Source organism: Chlamydotis macqueenii, chromosome 3, assembly GCF_036417535.1.
Source record: "Chlamydotis macqueenii isolate bChlMac1 chromosome 3, bChlMac1.mat, whole genome shotgun sequence".
NCBI lineage: Eukaryota > Metazoa > Chordata > Aves > Otidiformes > Otididae > Chlamydotis > Chlamydotis macqueenii.
In genome coordinates this window covers 86,951,191-86,966,835 of record NC_141558.1, presented here as the reverse complement: position 1 = coordinate 86,966,835, position 15,645 = coordinate 86,951,191, and the positions used below count along the sequence as shown (strand labels likewise).

The 15,645-nt window shown below is 42.9% G+C and overlaps 1 protein-coding gene across 3 annotated transcripts; it reads left to right on the top strand.

Annotated features, from left to right (window-relative positions):
- Positions 1 to 93: 93 nt before the first annotated feature.
- Positions 94 to 14,690, top strand: RNF8 (ring finger protein 8). Of its 3 annotated transcripts, none has more exons than XM_086744925.1 (8): positions 94 to 230; positions 2,751 to 2,879; positions 4,550 to 5,290; positions 6,504 to 6,566; positions 7,371 to 7,460; positions 8,612 to 8,719; positions 9,696 to 9,900; positions 11,771 to 14,690. In XM_086744925.1, exons 1-8 carry the CDS (start codon positions 141 to 143, stop codon positions 11,914 to 11,916), a joined length of 1,572 nt encoding a protein of 523 aa, XP_086601051.1. In that variant the 5' UTR covers positions 94 to 140; the 3' UTR covers positions 11,917 to 14,690. The 3 variants fall into 3 exon arrangements, with proteins under 3 accessions (XP_086601051.1, XP_086601053.1, XP_086601052.1); XM_086744927.1 differs by having other exon boundaries at positions 9,696 to 9,907; XM_086744926.1 differs by having other exon boundaries at positions 4,550 to 5,284; positions 11,771 to 14,176.
- The last annotated feature ends 955 nt before the right edge of the window (positions 14,691 to 15,645 follow it).

Sequence of the window (15,645 nt, the reverse complement as noted above, 5' to 3'; positions counted from 1 at the left end):
GAGCGCATGCGCAGCCTCTGGGCTCGATTAGCTGGGCTGTCGGGTGGTGCGCGGCCGTTACGCCCTCTCTCGCCTCGAGAGAGTGCCAGCGCCATCGCCGCCGCAGCGATTGCTCCTGCCTGTCGCGGCGGGCGGACGCCATGGCGGTACGTGGGGCTTCGCACCTGGCCTGGTGCCTCCGCCGGGTCGGGGCCAGCGGCGACTGGCTGCTGCTGGAGGCCGGCACGCAGGTGAGCCGGGCCGGGGCGGGCTCCAGCCCCGCGGAGGGGGCCGGTGGGCGGCCGAGGTACGGCCCATCCGCACCGCCCGGGGCGGGAGGGGGGCGTTACCGGTGCCTCGTTGAGGCCCGCTCCTGCCTGGGGCAAGCGGCTGTCGGTGCTTTGAGGCGGAGCCGCGCTGTTCCTTAACGCGCTTCCCGGGAGGAGAAGTCCCCGCCCCGTCCCGCTGAACGAGCGGCGGTGGTTGATCGCCGTTGGGAGGAGGCGGGCACGGAGCAAGGGGGCGGCGGCCGCAACGGGCGCGTTTCGGCACCGGTAACGAGCGAGGGCGCGGGAGTCGGCGTTTGAGTCCCGTTTGCCGAGTCTGCTGTTGTGGCGCTTTTCTTAACAAGGTCTCCTTTTTAAATAGGAGTTGTTTGTGTGGTGGTGATGTAAAGTGGGGGGAAAATTTAGCCTAACTAGCGTATATTAAACCGAAATTAAACCTAAAATTTAACCTGGCAAGGTGATGGTTTGGTGAGGTTAACAGTATGTAACGTGTTCAGGTGTAAATGAGGTCATGTTTTAAATCTGTTTCAATTACGTTTCAGTGTGGTATAGTAACAAGCCTTTTCCAGTGATCACGTTTTTTGATTTGAAGGCCCAAATGCCTCCTTGTACTCCTTCCCTTGAACCCAGCAGGCAAACGCCTGTGTGGAGGGAGGGAGGGGCGCTGCCGTTCTAGGGGTGGAAATCAGGCAGTCAGGTGTTGTGGGCTCACGCTGCACCTAATTCCTTTGTGCTTGCACATTGCGAAAGGTACCCCTCACAGCTCATCTTTCAATGCCAGGCAACTACTCAAGCAAACGCATGGTTCTGTTGCTCTCCCGTCACGGATTTGAAGCCAGGAGGTTTGCAGGTGTGCTCGGTGAATGACTTGAGTCAATACCTCTGCAAGACGTGCAGCCAGGGCTCTGCTGATTGCACAGAGAATCCTATTCAAGGTGTTCCTGGTCTGATTGCCTGCACAGCGCTACAGTCCTCGTCACAGCCTGTCACAGGGGGACTGGCGGCATCCCGGCGCTGCAGGCTTGCCAGGTCACAGGCTGGCATGTTAGCACAAACTGCTTTTGTGGAGGATTTAAATGTCAGCACCAAACTGCACGGCCGAGGTGTGGGGATGTGCTGTGCTCTGCCAGTGCTGCTGCAGGCAGCAGCGAACTCCAGCAGGCGAAGAGGGGTAATGCCTCAGCCCCCCGCTGCAGTTTGCTCAATGAACTTGATCAAGGGGAAGTTTTGTGACTTGATCTTGCTCGTATTAGTGTGTGACTGAGCACTAATAACAGTTCACATGGGACAGGCGTTGCTGTTGGGGCTGCAGGGCCAGGTGCAAAGCTGAGTTTGTAACTGAATCTACCTGAGTCTCAGTACTCCTTACATATGCGTTCCATGTTCATGGAACGCTACTGTACATGAAGCGTTTAAGAGATAGGGACCAAACGTGGTTAAGTTTGCTTTCATGATCTTGGTTTGCATCCTTGCATTTAGTTATGACATGGGAGTCTGAGTTCTTGCTTCAAACTCAAGGTGAGACCTGCTCAGGAAATATGTAGTGAATGAACTTTTCTTTGACTGCGTCATCTTGCCATCTTGTAGGAATTGGAAGGTGTGACGCACATGAGTTGGGATTGCAGGGGTAAAGAAGGACAGCCCTCATCTAAGGCTACATTGGATCCATGCCGTTGTCTAATGACACGATGAGCTGACTGAAAACTTGTGCAACGCACAGATTAGTAAGAAGAGTGTGTCTGATGATCAGATCTTGCAAAGGAGGCAGCGGAGGGAGGGAGAGCGGAGCTTTAAATGGTAGTCTGCAATTAGATCAGATTTAATAAGATACTGTGAAACGGTACAATTGAATTATGTCCCTTCTTCCAGAACATGCTATTAGAGTCTAATCAGATTATTTAGATCACTTTCACTACTGCCTATGTTAGCTTAGTTTGTGAGCTGTAAGATTGATGGTGTGATTTACAAAAGTATTGTGCATTTAGGGCACAGTTACACCTGCATATTTTGGATTGTAATTTTCGGGACTATTTTTTCCTTCTCTTTCCTGTTCACAGACAGTTGAACAGATGCATCTAGTGAAAGAAGAGAATAAGTAGTAATCTTGAGACCCACAAACAACTGTATTGGTTTGAAGGAACGGTGTTTAGGTGACGACTCGGGTGGGACATTGATGGATTGAGAGTGGCTTTGAGCAGCTTTGCTGCTGAGGAAGTTTTCCGTGAAACCAAGGCTGTAACCTGCCTTAGAGCAATCGAATTTTCCTCAATGGGAGAGAAGCAGAATACTTCAAACTTTGTAGGTTTCCATTTTCTATCTACTCTTGAATTTAAATGCAGAAAAAAAAATCATTATCCTAGACTCTTTGGAAATAGCTGTAAGATGCTAATCTGGATAGATTTTTGCTGTACTTAAATTGAAATGACATAAACTGAATTTACTATGTTGTTGCTAACTGCAGTTACTAAACTACTTTCTTTTTAGGTAACTATAGGCCGAGGATTAGATCTCACGTACCAGCTGGTGTCAAAAACCTGTCCCTTGATGATCTCTCGTAAGCACTGTATTTTCCAGCAAGATGCAGAAGGGCAGTGGACTGTCAAGGATAACAAGGTACAGAGACTGATTAAAGATTTTGTACTCTGAAATTCACTGAAGAGAAGGCCCTGTTTGGGCTCAAACAATGTATGGGCTATGATATAGTATGGTATAAGTGTGATAGAAGGTCCATGGGAATGTGTCTTGCCTTCCAGCAGGAAGCTTCAGTCTGCTGCAGTGGGGATGCAAACCTTATTGTTTTCTGTATGTAGATTTGTCTCCTGGTTTAGCATTTTTCTAATTTTGTGACAATTGTAGTCGCAAAGGGCACTTTGCAGTTTGTGAAACTGTTTTGTGTTGCCTTCTTAGAAAAAAAAAATAAACTAACTGTAGTTTAGCCACAGTTGTGGCCAGACTATGCGGTCTCTCTCTCACTCCCCCCACCCTCCGAGAGAATAGGGGGAGATGATATAAGAAATTATCTCTACCACCTTAGGCCCCCCCTCACTAAACAAAACCAGACACAAACACACAAAACACAAACAAACAAAAAAACCAAACCCTATGAATTTTGGCGTATTCAAAAGGATAACGTTTGTTTACTGCTAATAAAAGGATAAACCGATAGTCCTTATTGTAGTGACACAATTGCTTTAAATATAATAAACTACAACAAGAATTTATGGTTAGAAAAAACATTGTGTGTTATGTTCAAGCAAGTTTCTTCTGAAAGTCTTCCTCAGCTGATTAGAATAAAGTGCTGACATCAGAGTTCTCAGCTAGGTCTCACTTTGACTTCAGTAATGTGTTTTTTTTATATCCAGCTCAAACCATTCTATGATCTCTTCACTTTCTCATTCAGGCTGAAAATGCCTTGCTTTGAAACAGCACTGGTGGTACAAAAAATGCTCAACGTGTCATACAGATTTGAAGGATGCTTGGGTCAACAGCGGATTAGTCTGAAAGGAATGGAGTGGCTTCTGTTAAAATTACACTGCTCTTAAAGAAGACTCTACTGGAGAATGTGTATAAACTTGAAAAGCTTACAGTTTTTTCATGATTTGAAAGATCTGTGGCAGATTAGCTACTAACACTTCCTCTATGTTATCGCTCCTACTATTTTGTCAAGTTGTTTTATTGAATCTCTTTTGAGATACGTCAGTTGTTTCTTGAGCTAGTGCCAAATTTAAAACCCCTTTTTCTGCTTTGAACATTATCTCTAGAACACTGTTTTCCTTCTTGTTTATATTCTGCTTGTATTTATGGAGAACTGTCTTTTTTTTTTTTTTTCTTTAAGCAGCATGAGCTATACTTTCTTTTCTAGTTTCTTCTTGGATTTCAGGTGCCATTAATGTTCAAGAGTAACTATTGCAATATTCTACATTTTTGACAGTGATCTGTTGTGGAGTCTTTTCTTTCTGTTGGTTAGTTCTTATTTCCTCTGAAGCTTTTGAGCAATTTTTTCCCCTTAAGAGTTTATTCTTTTCCTTCTGCACAAGTTGTTCTCAGTGCTTGTACACAGAATCTGTAATGCAGGGATAATGTACAGTAAATAATATAATGCAGTAACTGTAATAAATGTAACAGTAAGCCAATAAATTGGATATTGCAAGGTTTATTTAAAGAGGTGGCTTGTTCTGATTACAGCAGTGAAGAGGATGGATCTGTTTACAGTTGCTAGAAATAACTTGCAGAGGATTCTGTAACTGCATATTAAATTTTGCTGATTCTCTCTTCATTTGCAGAGTCTAAATGGAGTCTGGCTTAATAAACAACGCCTGGATCCCTCAAAATCCTATCCTATCGCTGAAGGAGACCGGATCCAGTTGGGAGTGCCTTTGGAAAACAAAGAGACTGCTGAATATGAGTACGAAGTAATTAAAGAGGAATGGGAGAAAATCAGACCCTTTTTAGCCCAAAGGAGTGACCTGGGGAAAGCTAAGAGTTCAAGAGCTAAACGTAAATTTAGTTTAGAGGAATCGGAGACATCTGGATCAGAAGGCCCTTCAAATTCCAGATCCAAAAGAGACAGAGTGTCTTGTGACAATGAACCTTTGGGTAAATCATGGGGAAGGGTAGAAGAGGCCAAACAGTTAACAGAGAAGATGGATGTCAAGCTGCCTTCTCCCGGACCAAGTGAGGAGGATAGTGTTCCAGTGCGTAGTAGCCCTGTGCACTCCAAGAAAGCCATGTCTGTCACCCATAAGGACCAGAAAGACTCTGGTCTTGCGCTGTCGTGGACTGGTTTGGAAATGCTGAGGAAAACTCTAGTAGATATAATGAAGTTAAAGGTCAAAGTGCAAGAGAAGCAGGCAGCAGTTCTGAATGTGAAGCAGAAGCGCAGGAAGTGTGCTCGGAAAGAGATCCTGGCAATGGAGCAGGAACTGCGGGAGCTGCAGGACCAGCTGTGCATGGAACAAGAGCATCATCAGCAGCAGGTGGAAGAGCTGGAGAGGACATTCTCTCAAGAGCAGCAGAAGGTAGAGGTATAATAGTGGTAATCTTTTTGGCCTGTGTCTTTTCATTTTTATGGAATGCCTGAATATTTATGGAATGCCTTATAGAAGGTATTGATCCAAAATAAGATCTTGAACCATACAGTGACATAACTAGTGTTTGTGTGAATTACTCCTGTTAAATTGTCATGGAAATATTTCACTTCCAGGCATGTGTACCAAAAGAAATTTCAGAGACAGAAGAGATTGGGCTGCATGGGGAATTATGAAAAAGGCACTAAATATTTTTTTTATTTTTATTTTTTTTACAAAGAGGTTCATTACAGCAAGATAGTAATGCATTTCTGTGAGTAAAAAAGCATATTTTAAAATAAAATACATAAATCAAAAGTCTCTGCCAGATCTCCTGTGGTTACAGAGAGAACAAGTTGAAAAGTATTCACCTAAAGTGTTGAGTTTATTTCTAGTCTATGCCTGAAATAATGCCCAGTTTGCGTTGCAAAGCTATTCCCTTTCTAAAGAAGTGAATTTGTGTATGCCTTAATCCCTGGAGGAAGGGAGACTTTTTTAATACTTTCAGAAAACCCCTTTCTTGCAATCTGTGTCTCCAAGCAGTATGTGTATGTTGATATGTAGCTTTTTTGAGATAACAAACTGAAGTCTTTCTGTTTGAGTTTGCTCCAAATCTGGTTTAAAGGAAGTAAGAAATCATTTTGGAGTGAGTTTCATAATTTATCAGTTACTTCATCTGAAGTCTGCTGCTGAAGGCAAGATACCTGTGTCAGAAATACAGAAAGTCTGGAGTTGTGTGCTTAGGCACAAGGGAAGTTCAGCTGGAGCTGTAGGTATCTCTGACCTCTTTGAATGTGCTTAAAGATAGAGTTGCAGCTTTTTCTCGTGTTTTAGTTGTTGCTGACCTCTTTGCTGCTGTGAACATGCCAGTGCCTGTACAGCTAGAATAACGTGGAACTGTTCCAAGTATGTAACTGTAAATGATATACCCATTTTAACTCTTCGCAGAAAATGATGGCCCTCCTTTCTGTCCTTCGCATGTAATGCTAGAGTGGAACATCTCAAGGTTTCCTGAAAAACCAGTGTTGTTTCTTTAAGCAGAGAGTGTGCAAAATAGTTCTTTTCTGTCCTTTCCTTTCATAAAATATTTTTTCTTCTTTTTTTTTTTTAAAAAAAAACAGTTTTCCAGTAGAAAGGTCTTACTTTGTCTTGTTTTTTTTTTTTCCCTCAGGGAGTAAAGTGGCAACATGGGGAAGAGAATCTGAAGGAGCAACTGGCCCAGGTCCTGCAAGAGGCAAGTAGTTATGAGTCTAGATCTAGTCTCACTGTCTGTCTTGGATATTTAAGTCTTTCTAGTGCTGTGGCCTCTTGGTAGAAGACTAGGACTTTGCCTCAGGTGCAGATTGGATGACCTTCATCTGCAGACTTTCTGTCAGAAAGTGGCAGACTTCCCTTTGTGGGAGTTGCTATTTGCTGGCAAATATTGTGAAGATATGCATTCAAATTGAAAGTATTAAGTAGCTGCAATGACTTTTACTTGAATTTAGTCGTTGGGCTGGTGGGCTTTTTTGAGGTCTGTCTGCTAGGTGTCTGTTTTGTGGAAGTTGTTTGGCAATTTTAACCAAATGAAAAAAAATTCCGTTGGGAATGTTTTTGAAAGAGATTGCTGCACACTTAGGTTTCCTAGGCTTTTTCCAAAAGGCCGTTCCTTTTGGAAAGCTAATCTGAATACAGCTTCAGGTAATCCTGCATATAGTAAGAAGTTTTTGTGATCCTTATGTGTCAAATACTCCTTGATACTCACATGTCTCAGATGCACTCAGAATGGTGACCATAAAACCTAACTGAAATGAAAGAGTAACTTGGGAGAGGGATTAAGTGCTGTGATGCTGGGAAGGTCATAAATAACTGACACTACATTCCAATTCTAAGTTAAGGCTAAACTGCCCTAACACTCCAACTTATATAGCTGTGTGTTGCTCTTTTAGGAGGAGATTAGGATAAATGACTCTGCTGAACCTCATGATTATGGCCATGTCTGTTTAATAGGATAGCTGATAATGGCACTCTTATAATTTCTGGGATGGTATTGTTACAGCATCATGCTTTGATGGAAGAACTGAGCCGTAGTAAAAGAGATTTTGAAGAGATAATTCGAGCCAAGAATAAAGAACTGGAAGAAACCAAGGTAAGGAATAACTGAATTCTCAGTTTTATTGGTAAGTGAAACATGATATGCTGCAGCAGAGGAAATGATTTATTTAACGTTTGTCTTGACTGTACTTTGCCTAATAGTGAAAAACTCCTGTATTTTGAGGTGGTAGCTGACTCTAGTTTCTAGGGTTGGGGGAGGGTACACCTTGCCCTGTTCATGAAGTAGTGTTGAACAGTCATTACTAGATCTTTCTCAGATCAGCCTGGGGCACCTGAACTGTATGTTGTGCAGGAGAAGTGGGCTCATTCCACCTTTTTTTTTTAAAAAAAAAAAAAAAAAAAAGTGTATTTGAAAAGTGAGGTGCTTCATTTTCAGTTAGGGTGCGTTCAGGTAAAAATATAGTGTTCTGGCAGTCCTATAAGGAAACGTAGGACTGAAACAACATGGAATTTGAATAATGAGTAAGTTAAGCCACATTTCTTCCTGCCCTTGACACAAAGAGGGAAAATAATTAAGATGATGTCCTTTCCTGTGTCTTCCTCTTGGAAATTCCCACATTATCACCTCTGGCTGTTTGCTTTATGTTTTTTTAATGTTGCTTTGCAACTCTTTTGCTATTTCAAGTATAGCTTCAATTGGAAGAATTTATCTGTTATTTTTAGAAGGTAGAGCAGGTACGTAGGAGCCTAATTTAACTCCGAGCAAAAAAAAAAAAAAATGTATTGCACAGTTAAATGCAAGTAACATTTACATTCTTATGCTTCCTTTTCTAAATATTTGAGGTATGTTGTCTATTGGGTGTTTTACTCTTTACATCAGACATCAAAAGAACTGTTCTGTTGACTTAAGCCAAACTCATGTCAGGAAAAGGTTGAAAGATGTTCTGAAAAGATTGATCCAGCTGGTAGTTTCTTTAGGCTGAAGGGAATTTTGGTAATGGCTGCTGTTCTGGCTTGTAAGTCCTCTGCAGTAGGTGGGAATATTCTCAGTACTGCTGTGACTACAAAGAGGAGAGAGGTTACAGATCTGGGTATAGAATAGACACAGACTTGACGCATGGAAACTTGCAGTTGTATGATTTTCTACTTGGACTACCTTTGCCTGTACACACACTTCCTGCCAATATTATATGGAGTAAAACTCTGTTATTGGTTGATACATGACTATATGTATTTTTCCACTAGGAGGAGAAGGAAAAGGTCAGAGCCCAAAAAGAAGAGGTGTTGAATCAGATGAATGATGTGTTGGAGAATGAGTTGCAGTGCACAATCTGTTCTGAGCACTTTATCGAGGTATGTTTAAATGGGTTTGCCAGTAAAGGAGAGACTTGAGAAGTTTTTCCTAGTTCTATTAATTCTTTACTTTACTAGTTTAACAGTCCCAACAGACCCACAGTGAGCTGTGGGTAAGGGTTGGTCCGGAAACCCATTCTGTCTGCTCTGACTCCTCTTCTGGGCAGCAAGTGCAGCTTTACTATCTCCGCCTGTTTAGACATGAGTGCTTAATCCTAAGATTAAGCAGCTTGCAGCAGTTTTGGGTGGTTTTGAACTGGTGCTCTGAGCTGCTGCTGAAAACCTGCTTGGGGAAGAATCATTCTGTAGTGGACCTTGCTTTAAGTTGGCTGGGGTTGGACTGCTTCAGGTTTAGATATAGGAAGAGGTTAGTAAAGGAAGGGAGATGCAGTGTCCAGTCAAGTCCTGAACAATTTATATTGTTGAGATAAACCCTTTATTTGAGAAATTGGCTTCCTTTCGTTTGATTCTAGAAGTGATAGGCTATGCCTGAAATGTAGACTGTTACTTCCCTTTATGTTTTGCTAGAACTTCAGTTTCATTACAGTCATTTCTGCTGCAGGAAACTTGATGTGTTAGCCTTGTTACTGATGTGTTGACTTAAGAGCTAGCTGAAATTTTAATTCCTGGTTTCTCAGTAACTTAAGATGCTATTCTGCAGTATCTGAGTTTTTCCATAGTTCATTCTTTTCAAATTGGAGAAACTTATAATAGAATTAATTCTTTGTCTGTGTTTCTGACTTGCTATGATCTACAGTAAATCCATTAACAGACTTGTAAAACTTGTCTGCACTCTGGCATGAGAGAGTTTTTGTGTGTAACCCCTAAAAAGGACAAAGAAAGGGGCTTTGGGCTTCTCCCCCTCCCCTTCCATTATAGGAAGTGTTCATCTAATGTTTTTCTGACTTCAGTATTTTTTTTCTTGACGATGCTTGTGAGAGCATGCCCTGGCAACTATCCTTCCCTCATTCTACAGGCGGTCACTCTGAACTGTGCACACAGCTTCTGCTCCTACTGTATTAATGAGTGGACGAAACGTAAAGTGGAGTGCCCTATCTGCAGGCAGGAAATCAAGTCAAAGACACGCTCTCTGGTGCTGGATAACTGCATTGACAGGATGGTAGAAAAACTGGATGTGGAAATGAAAGAGCGTCGCCTGACCCTTATCAGAGAGCGGAAAGGTGAGAGGTGGGTGGATGTGGCATGATGAGTACAATCTCTCATTCCATCTATTTTGTACAACTTTCTTTCGCACCTATATACCAAGGAGATGCTTGGGGAATGCAGCAGAAACACGAGAAAATGAATTTGAAGATATGTTCTGTAACTAGCTTTACTGCACAGTAAAATAAAATTAATAAAAACTTTGGAAAAAATACTTCAGTATGAATTCCACAGTCGAGCAGGACAACTTAACCATGTTAAAGGTTATGCTCTTCAAAGAGATCACTCGTTAAAAGCAAAACTGTGTAGAATGGGCCTTGAAAAACTTACTGGGCATTTACTGGTGCATCATTGTGAAAACTCAGCAGAGCAGTGCCTGATGAGAAACCTGAATTGTCTTCTGTGCGCTACATTTATGTAGGAAGTCTCTTAAGGGAGTGTTGGTGTGTCATGTAAAGTGTATGGCTGAACTGGAAGTTGCTTCGCCATGTTATTTTTTGTGGAAGTAAAGCCACTGTGGATTAAATGCATAACCTTGTCTCATTGTAGCTAAAAGACTGTGTGGCAGGAATGGTTTTAAGTAAAAGTCCAGTATGGAGTATTCCTATTCTGCTTTCCTCTTCCAAGCTTGTTTCTAGAGCACTTGACGCTGGTATCTAGGTGCCGATATATGTAGAAGTCTTTCCTGCTACCCCTTAACAAATTTCTTTTGTGTGTTCCCTTCAGTAATTGTCTTGTTTTCCCCTGGTAGAGGTGAGTGCCTGGTCCTTCATTTGGCCGTGTCAAGCCTTTTACTGAATGAAAGGTGCTTTTGAAACATTGCAGATTCTCCATAGTGACATAGAATGACATTGCTAAGCAGTGCTAGTTCAAACCTGAAATTACTGCCTCTTGAACCAACTCAGTCTGATTCCCTCAGGACATGCTGCACTGCTCAGAGGCTGCCCAGCCCACCTTCGTGAGATGCTTTGGCCTCTGCAGAGCTAACACTGCTCACGTGCAATATGCACACCTGCAGAGTACGCCCTAGCACTACTGAACTGTCTCATTGGGTAGCTAATGGTGATTAGGTGAAGCGGTGCCTTCCTTGGAGCCCGCTGCATTTCTGCATGCTATACTGCTGGTCTTCATGCTTGTTTGAACAAAAAGGAAATAAGCTCGTAGCCTCCCTTCATATGCGATAGATGTTGTAATTATATAGATGACTATTAGTAGGAGATCTTATAGCTTCACTATGACATGCCTCAGGAGGAAGGATTAATTGTTTCTTTGCAGTCTTTTTTTCCAATGATGGAAACATTTTGATTGAGATTAAGATAACCATGTGTCTATTTAAACATGAATTCCTAAGAAGAAACCAGCTGAAAGAGAAGTAACAATGCAAGTGGCACGTGGGAAGCTCAGTCAGAGCTTCCCATGAAGCTTTTCCAAGAGCCTTAGTAGAATGAGCACCTATAGGACAGCTTGCTCTTAATGAATGGGTGTTTTGATGGGGCCCTGGGTGTCCTGAACAACCATTACTTGTTTGAGGGCTCCTTACCACGTTTTGTTCCTTCCCTCTTTCTTACCTGGCAAGGCATTGTAATAGTTAGCCATTTCCATTGCCAATTGTGTACCAGTGAAGGGATGGAGAGTGTCTCCTTCTGGTCTGTGCTATCTTTAACAGGAAATGGCATCTAGGAAACTTAAGAAAACAAACAAGCAAAATCCCCTTTGTTCTTTTAATGCTGAAAATTGAAAAGAAAAAGGCCTGTGCCCTGCAGCTTGAAAGACCTATTGCAAACTGACAGTGAGAGGCTATAATTTTCAAAGAAAACTAGTAATTTAGCAGTGTTTGTGAGTACAGTGATCACTGCTGACTTTTGTATCCGTGTGTTTTGAATGCAGAGAAACAGAATGTGTTGGTGAAACCAGCCAGAGACAATGACAGCAGTGTCATTTCTTCCATCTACTCCATCTTGTCGATGAGCAGTTGTGAGAGTGAGGACTCTGAGGAGGATTCTTACTACAGTGAAAGCCACTACATTATCTGAACACTGTTACTGCAGGCTTGTTTGCTTGTGTGCTGCCCAGGAGCAACTTAACGGTGTCTGGTTGACTACTGCTGGATGAGTGGACTGGACATCTGGAAGGAGGGACTACGAAGAGGCTGGAGCTGAGAACTAGCGGCATTTGGAAGGAGGACCTTATTTTTTAAATGAATGTACAGAAGCTTGATCTCTAAAACAAAATTGGGACTGTGAGAGAACAAACTGCCATTATACTAGATGGTTGACATACAGAACTTAGACTTCCATGATCGCTTGTGACCTACTTGATGTAATGTAATAGTTTGTATGCATCGCTGCCCTTTCCTTAGTGAATGACATATTTAAATGTATACATCAGCTTCCCTTATTTCAGGCAGCAGAGGGAATGGCCCAAGCTAATTGAGAACTTGGCCATCCCCACCAGCAGGCAGGAGAGGTATATCAGGAAAAACTCCCTGCCTGGGTTTTCCTTTTGAATTTCGTATGGTAGCTAGAGTCATCCCAGGCCTCTGGCAGTAAAGGTAACAAAGGGTGGGTTATGGACCCTGTCAGCCTTCAGTGCATTTTAAGCTGAGCTGCTAGCCATCCGTTTGCTCTGTTGATGTTACTAATTTTCTGATAGACAGGGATGCAGAAGATTAAATCTTCTAGAATTCCTTAGCTAGTGCTCTTTTCATGTAGTATCTTTGGCTTGTTCCCTCTTCAGGCTTTTCCATGAAGTTTTAGAATTGGGAAGTGGTGCATCCAGAAGCACATATAGTTCTTGTCAGCAGCAGAGAGGAACTTCAGCCTCTTCAGAAGTGCTGCTGTCTGAATTAGTGAAATGTCCTGTTGGCAGGGTAGGAAAGCAGCATCTGTAGGCAACCACGAGGGCAGAAGGCAGCATTTAGTTTTATTGTTTACAAAACCTTGCTATTGAGCCGTGGGTTGTACTACCCTCACAGCAAATCATTTGTTGCTAAAAGACTGAGCAAGTGTTGCCTCATCCTATCATGAGTTTGTCTACGAAGTTCCATTTTCAGTGGCGTATGCTTTTGACATAGCTGTTACATGGAAAGGACTGTTTTACACTGTGAGAAGAGGATGGGGAAGCCCTTCTCATCTGTAATATTTCTTTGGCTATTTGTATTTACTTTCTTATTTCTATGTTTATTTTGTTTAAGACAGAAACTATAAATCCATTTCTGCGTTAGTCTTTCTTGGTGCAACCACAGACATGAATGTCTTTCTCTTAGTTGTCATAGATTTTTTTGAGAAAACACAGACTATCTAATTTTAATGACTTTGCTTCATGTTTTGATTGCTGTAAGCAGTGTGTCTGTTTTAAAGTTCTTTGAAAGACTTGCATATTCAGGAATTGATAAAAGACAACCCAGCTCTTTAAGCCCGTGGCTACCGTAATGGTAATTTAGTAGATACAATCTTACCTCTTACCTTCCACTGAAGAAAGATTCCATTAAAAAGGAGCTTGAACGATAACACTGTCCTAAGGAATGGTACATTCTGACACATTTGATTCATAGGACTTAAACAGGGGGAGGTAGGTCTGATCTGTGGGCCAGGCAACTTTCTTAAAATCTTAGTGTAAGGTTTATCTTGTGAAGGAGCCAATACATCCTGAGTTTTCCTCTTTCCCTTTTAATGTTAATTTTCTGTGTGGGCTCTTGAAAGTTTCTTTTGTGAATATATGTTCTTTAGGATGTCTGAGAGAAGAGGGCTCCTCAAAACGCTTGTGAAGTAGCCTGATGTTGGAATAGGCATTCCCAATGAAGAACAGTTGGAGGAGGATACTCTGGTTCCTTAGGACTGCAGATTCCTCTACTGTGTATCCTTCCATGTTGCTGTGCTTTTTTTGCTCATTTCATTTCAGCAAATATATTTCTTTTGTTTTGTTGGCGTTTATGCATATTGCAGAGAAGGATAATGCTTCTTCTAGCAACAGAGTAGTTTTTTGTTATGCTTTCTGATTGTGTTTTCTTTTTGCTAGAATTTGAAGAACATAAGCAGTATACCAAACCTTTTCCACTGTTAGCGGTAGGTGCATAATGTGTAAAGGTTCAGGGAGAGAGGTCAAGTAACAACACTGTTCACTTGCAGAAGCATTTCAGTGACAAAAGCAGACCTTTTTGCCCAGTTTAAGTTCCTCAGTAAAACTACTATCAGATACAGAGGTGACAACTAGATGTACTGAAGTGTCAGGTGACGTTCCAACTATTGAGCTTCTGGAAAAGATGTGCACATTTGTAATACTCCTTTGGCCTGAGGTCTGGATCTTTTCTTGTACTTGATTGTACACCTGAACGTCCACATGTTCACGCAGATGTTCATGCCCTGAACTGTTATGTATCTCGGGATGGCATCATGGCATCAAGCACTTCCAGCCTGGCATCCAGGATTTAGGTTACAGCTCTGAGCTAGTCACAGTTGATGCACAGCAGGCTTGATGCAGGTTCAAGACTTCCTGCTTTCTGGGGGGGGGATAGCTGTCGTGGAGTGTAATAATCAAACCCTTTCAGAGCAAGATATTGTTTATCAACATCAGCAGGAGCAGCTGGGAAGTAGTGCTAATGGATTGCAGAATGAGACCATCACAGAGGGACAGTGTGCTTTTTAACTCCTGCGGCTCTATGGATTCCAAGATGAGTCTGACAAATGCTGTTCTCTTGCATACGTAGTCTACTGTGTTTGTGCTTGGTGAGCCTTAGCAGCAACTGTCATGTAACCTTGCCAAGAATGTAACAGGCAATTTAATAATCCAGCCTTCTCCCTCTCCCCCCCCCAGTTTAAGTGTTTTTTTTTTTTTCCCAAAGATATACTCTGGCTAGCCAGTGTTTTGCTCCCTGCTCGTATTCCTTCTTCCCTCTGGCCAGTCCCTTTTGCTGTAACTTCATATATTTAGACACATACCTTACAGCAACTAGATAATCATAAACTACAGTTTCCAGATAGCGTACTCCTGTCCCTTGGTGCTACAGTGTTCATTTTGGTTGTAAAGATTAAGCATTCATGCCTTTGTACTGAGCTGTATGCCCCTGGGTTTCAAGTTTAATGCAAATGACAAATCAGCTCAATTAGTGCCTGAAGTCCTCATGACAGATGATCTCTGGACATGTATTAGGCTTTTATGGCGCGAAAAGCTCCATCATCACTGGCCTTACAAAACCTGTTCGGGAGTGGAAGTTAGTTACTGGTGAAGGGCTGCTGCCCCGTGGGCAAACAGTTTCTTAGGGCAGCTGGGCTGCCTGTGGGAGTAAGGACGCTTGCAGCCAGGATGGCAGGGCAGCGGCCCTGGCCTGGTCACCGCCGAGGTGGGAGGCTCTCAGGTAGGCCCCCTTCAGAAGCATGAAAAAAAAAAAAAAGCCTGTTTTTCTTAGAAAGTGCCATTTTTAAGGCAGTGGCTGAATTATTTGTGCGTTGACACGCTTTATGTGCAGTTTTATGTACAGTGTATTTACAGAAGTTACATAACATTTTACTTATAATTTCAATATATTTTCACCCCTACCTCATCTCCATCGGGAAGGACCGAGGCCGCCGGCTGCCCGTTTCCCCGGAGAGCCAGGCCCTGCTCGGAGCGGGGAGGGCAGGGCACAGCGGGGCGGCCCAGGCCGAGGCCCAGCGGCGGGAGGGGTGGCCCTGCCGGCCGCCATGCCGCTGCGGCGCTGCCGTTGCTTAGCGACCCGAGGGGACCTGGCGGAGGGGGTGGAGGCTGCCCGCGGCGCGCCTGCGGGA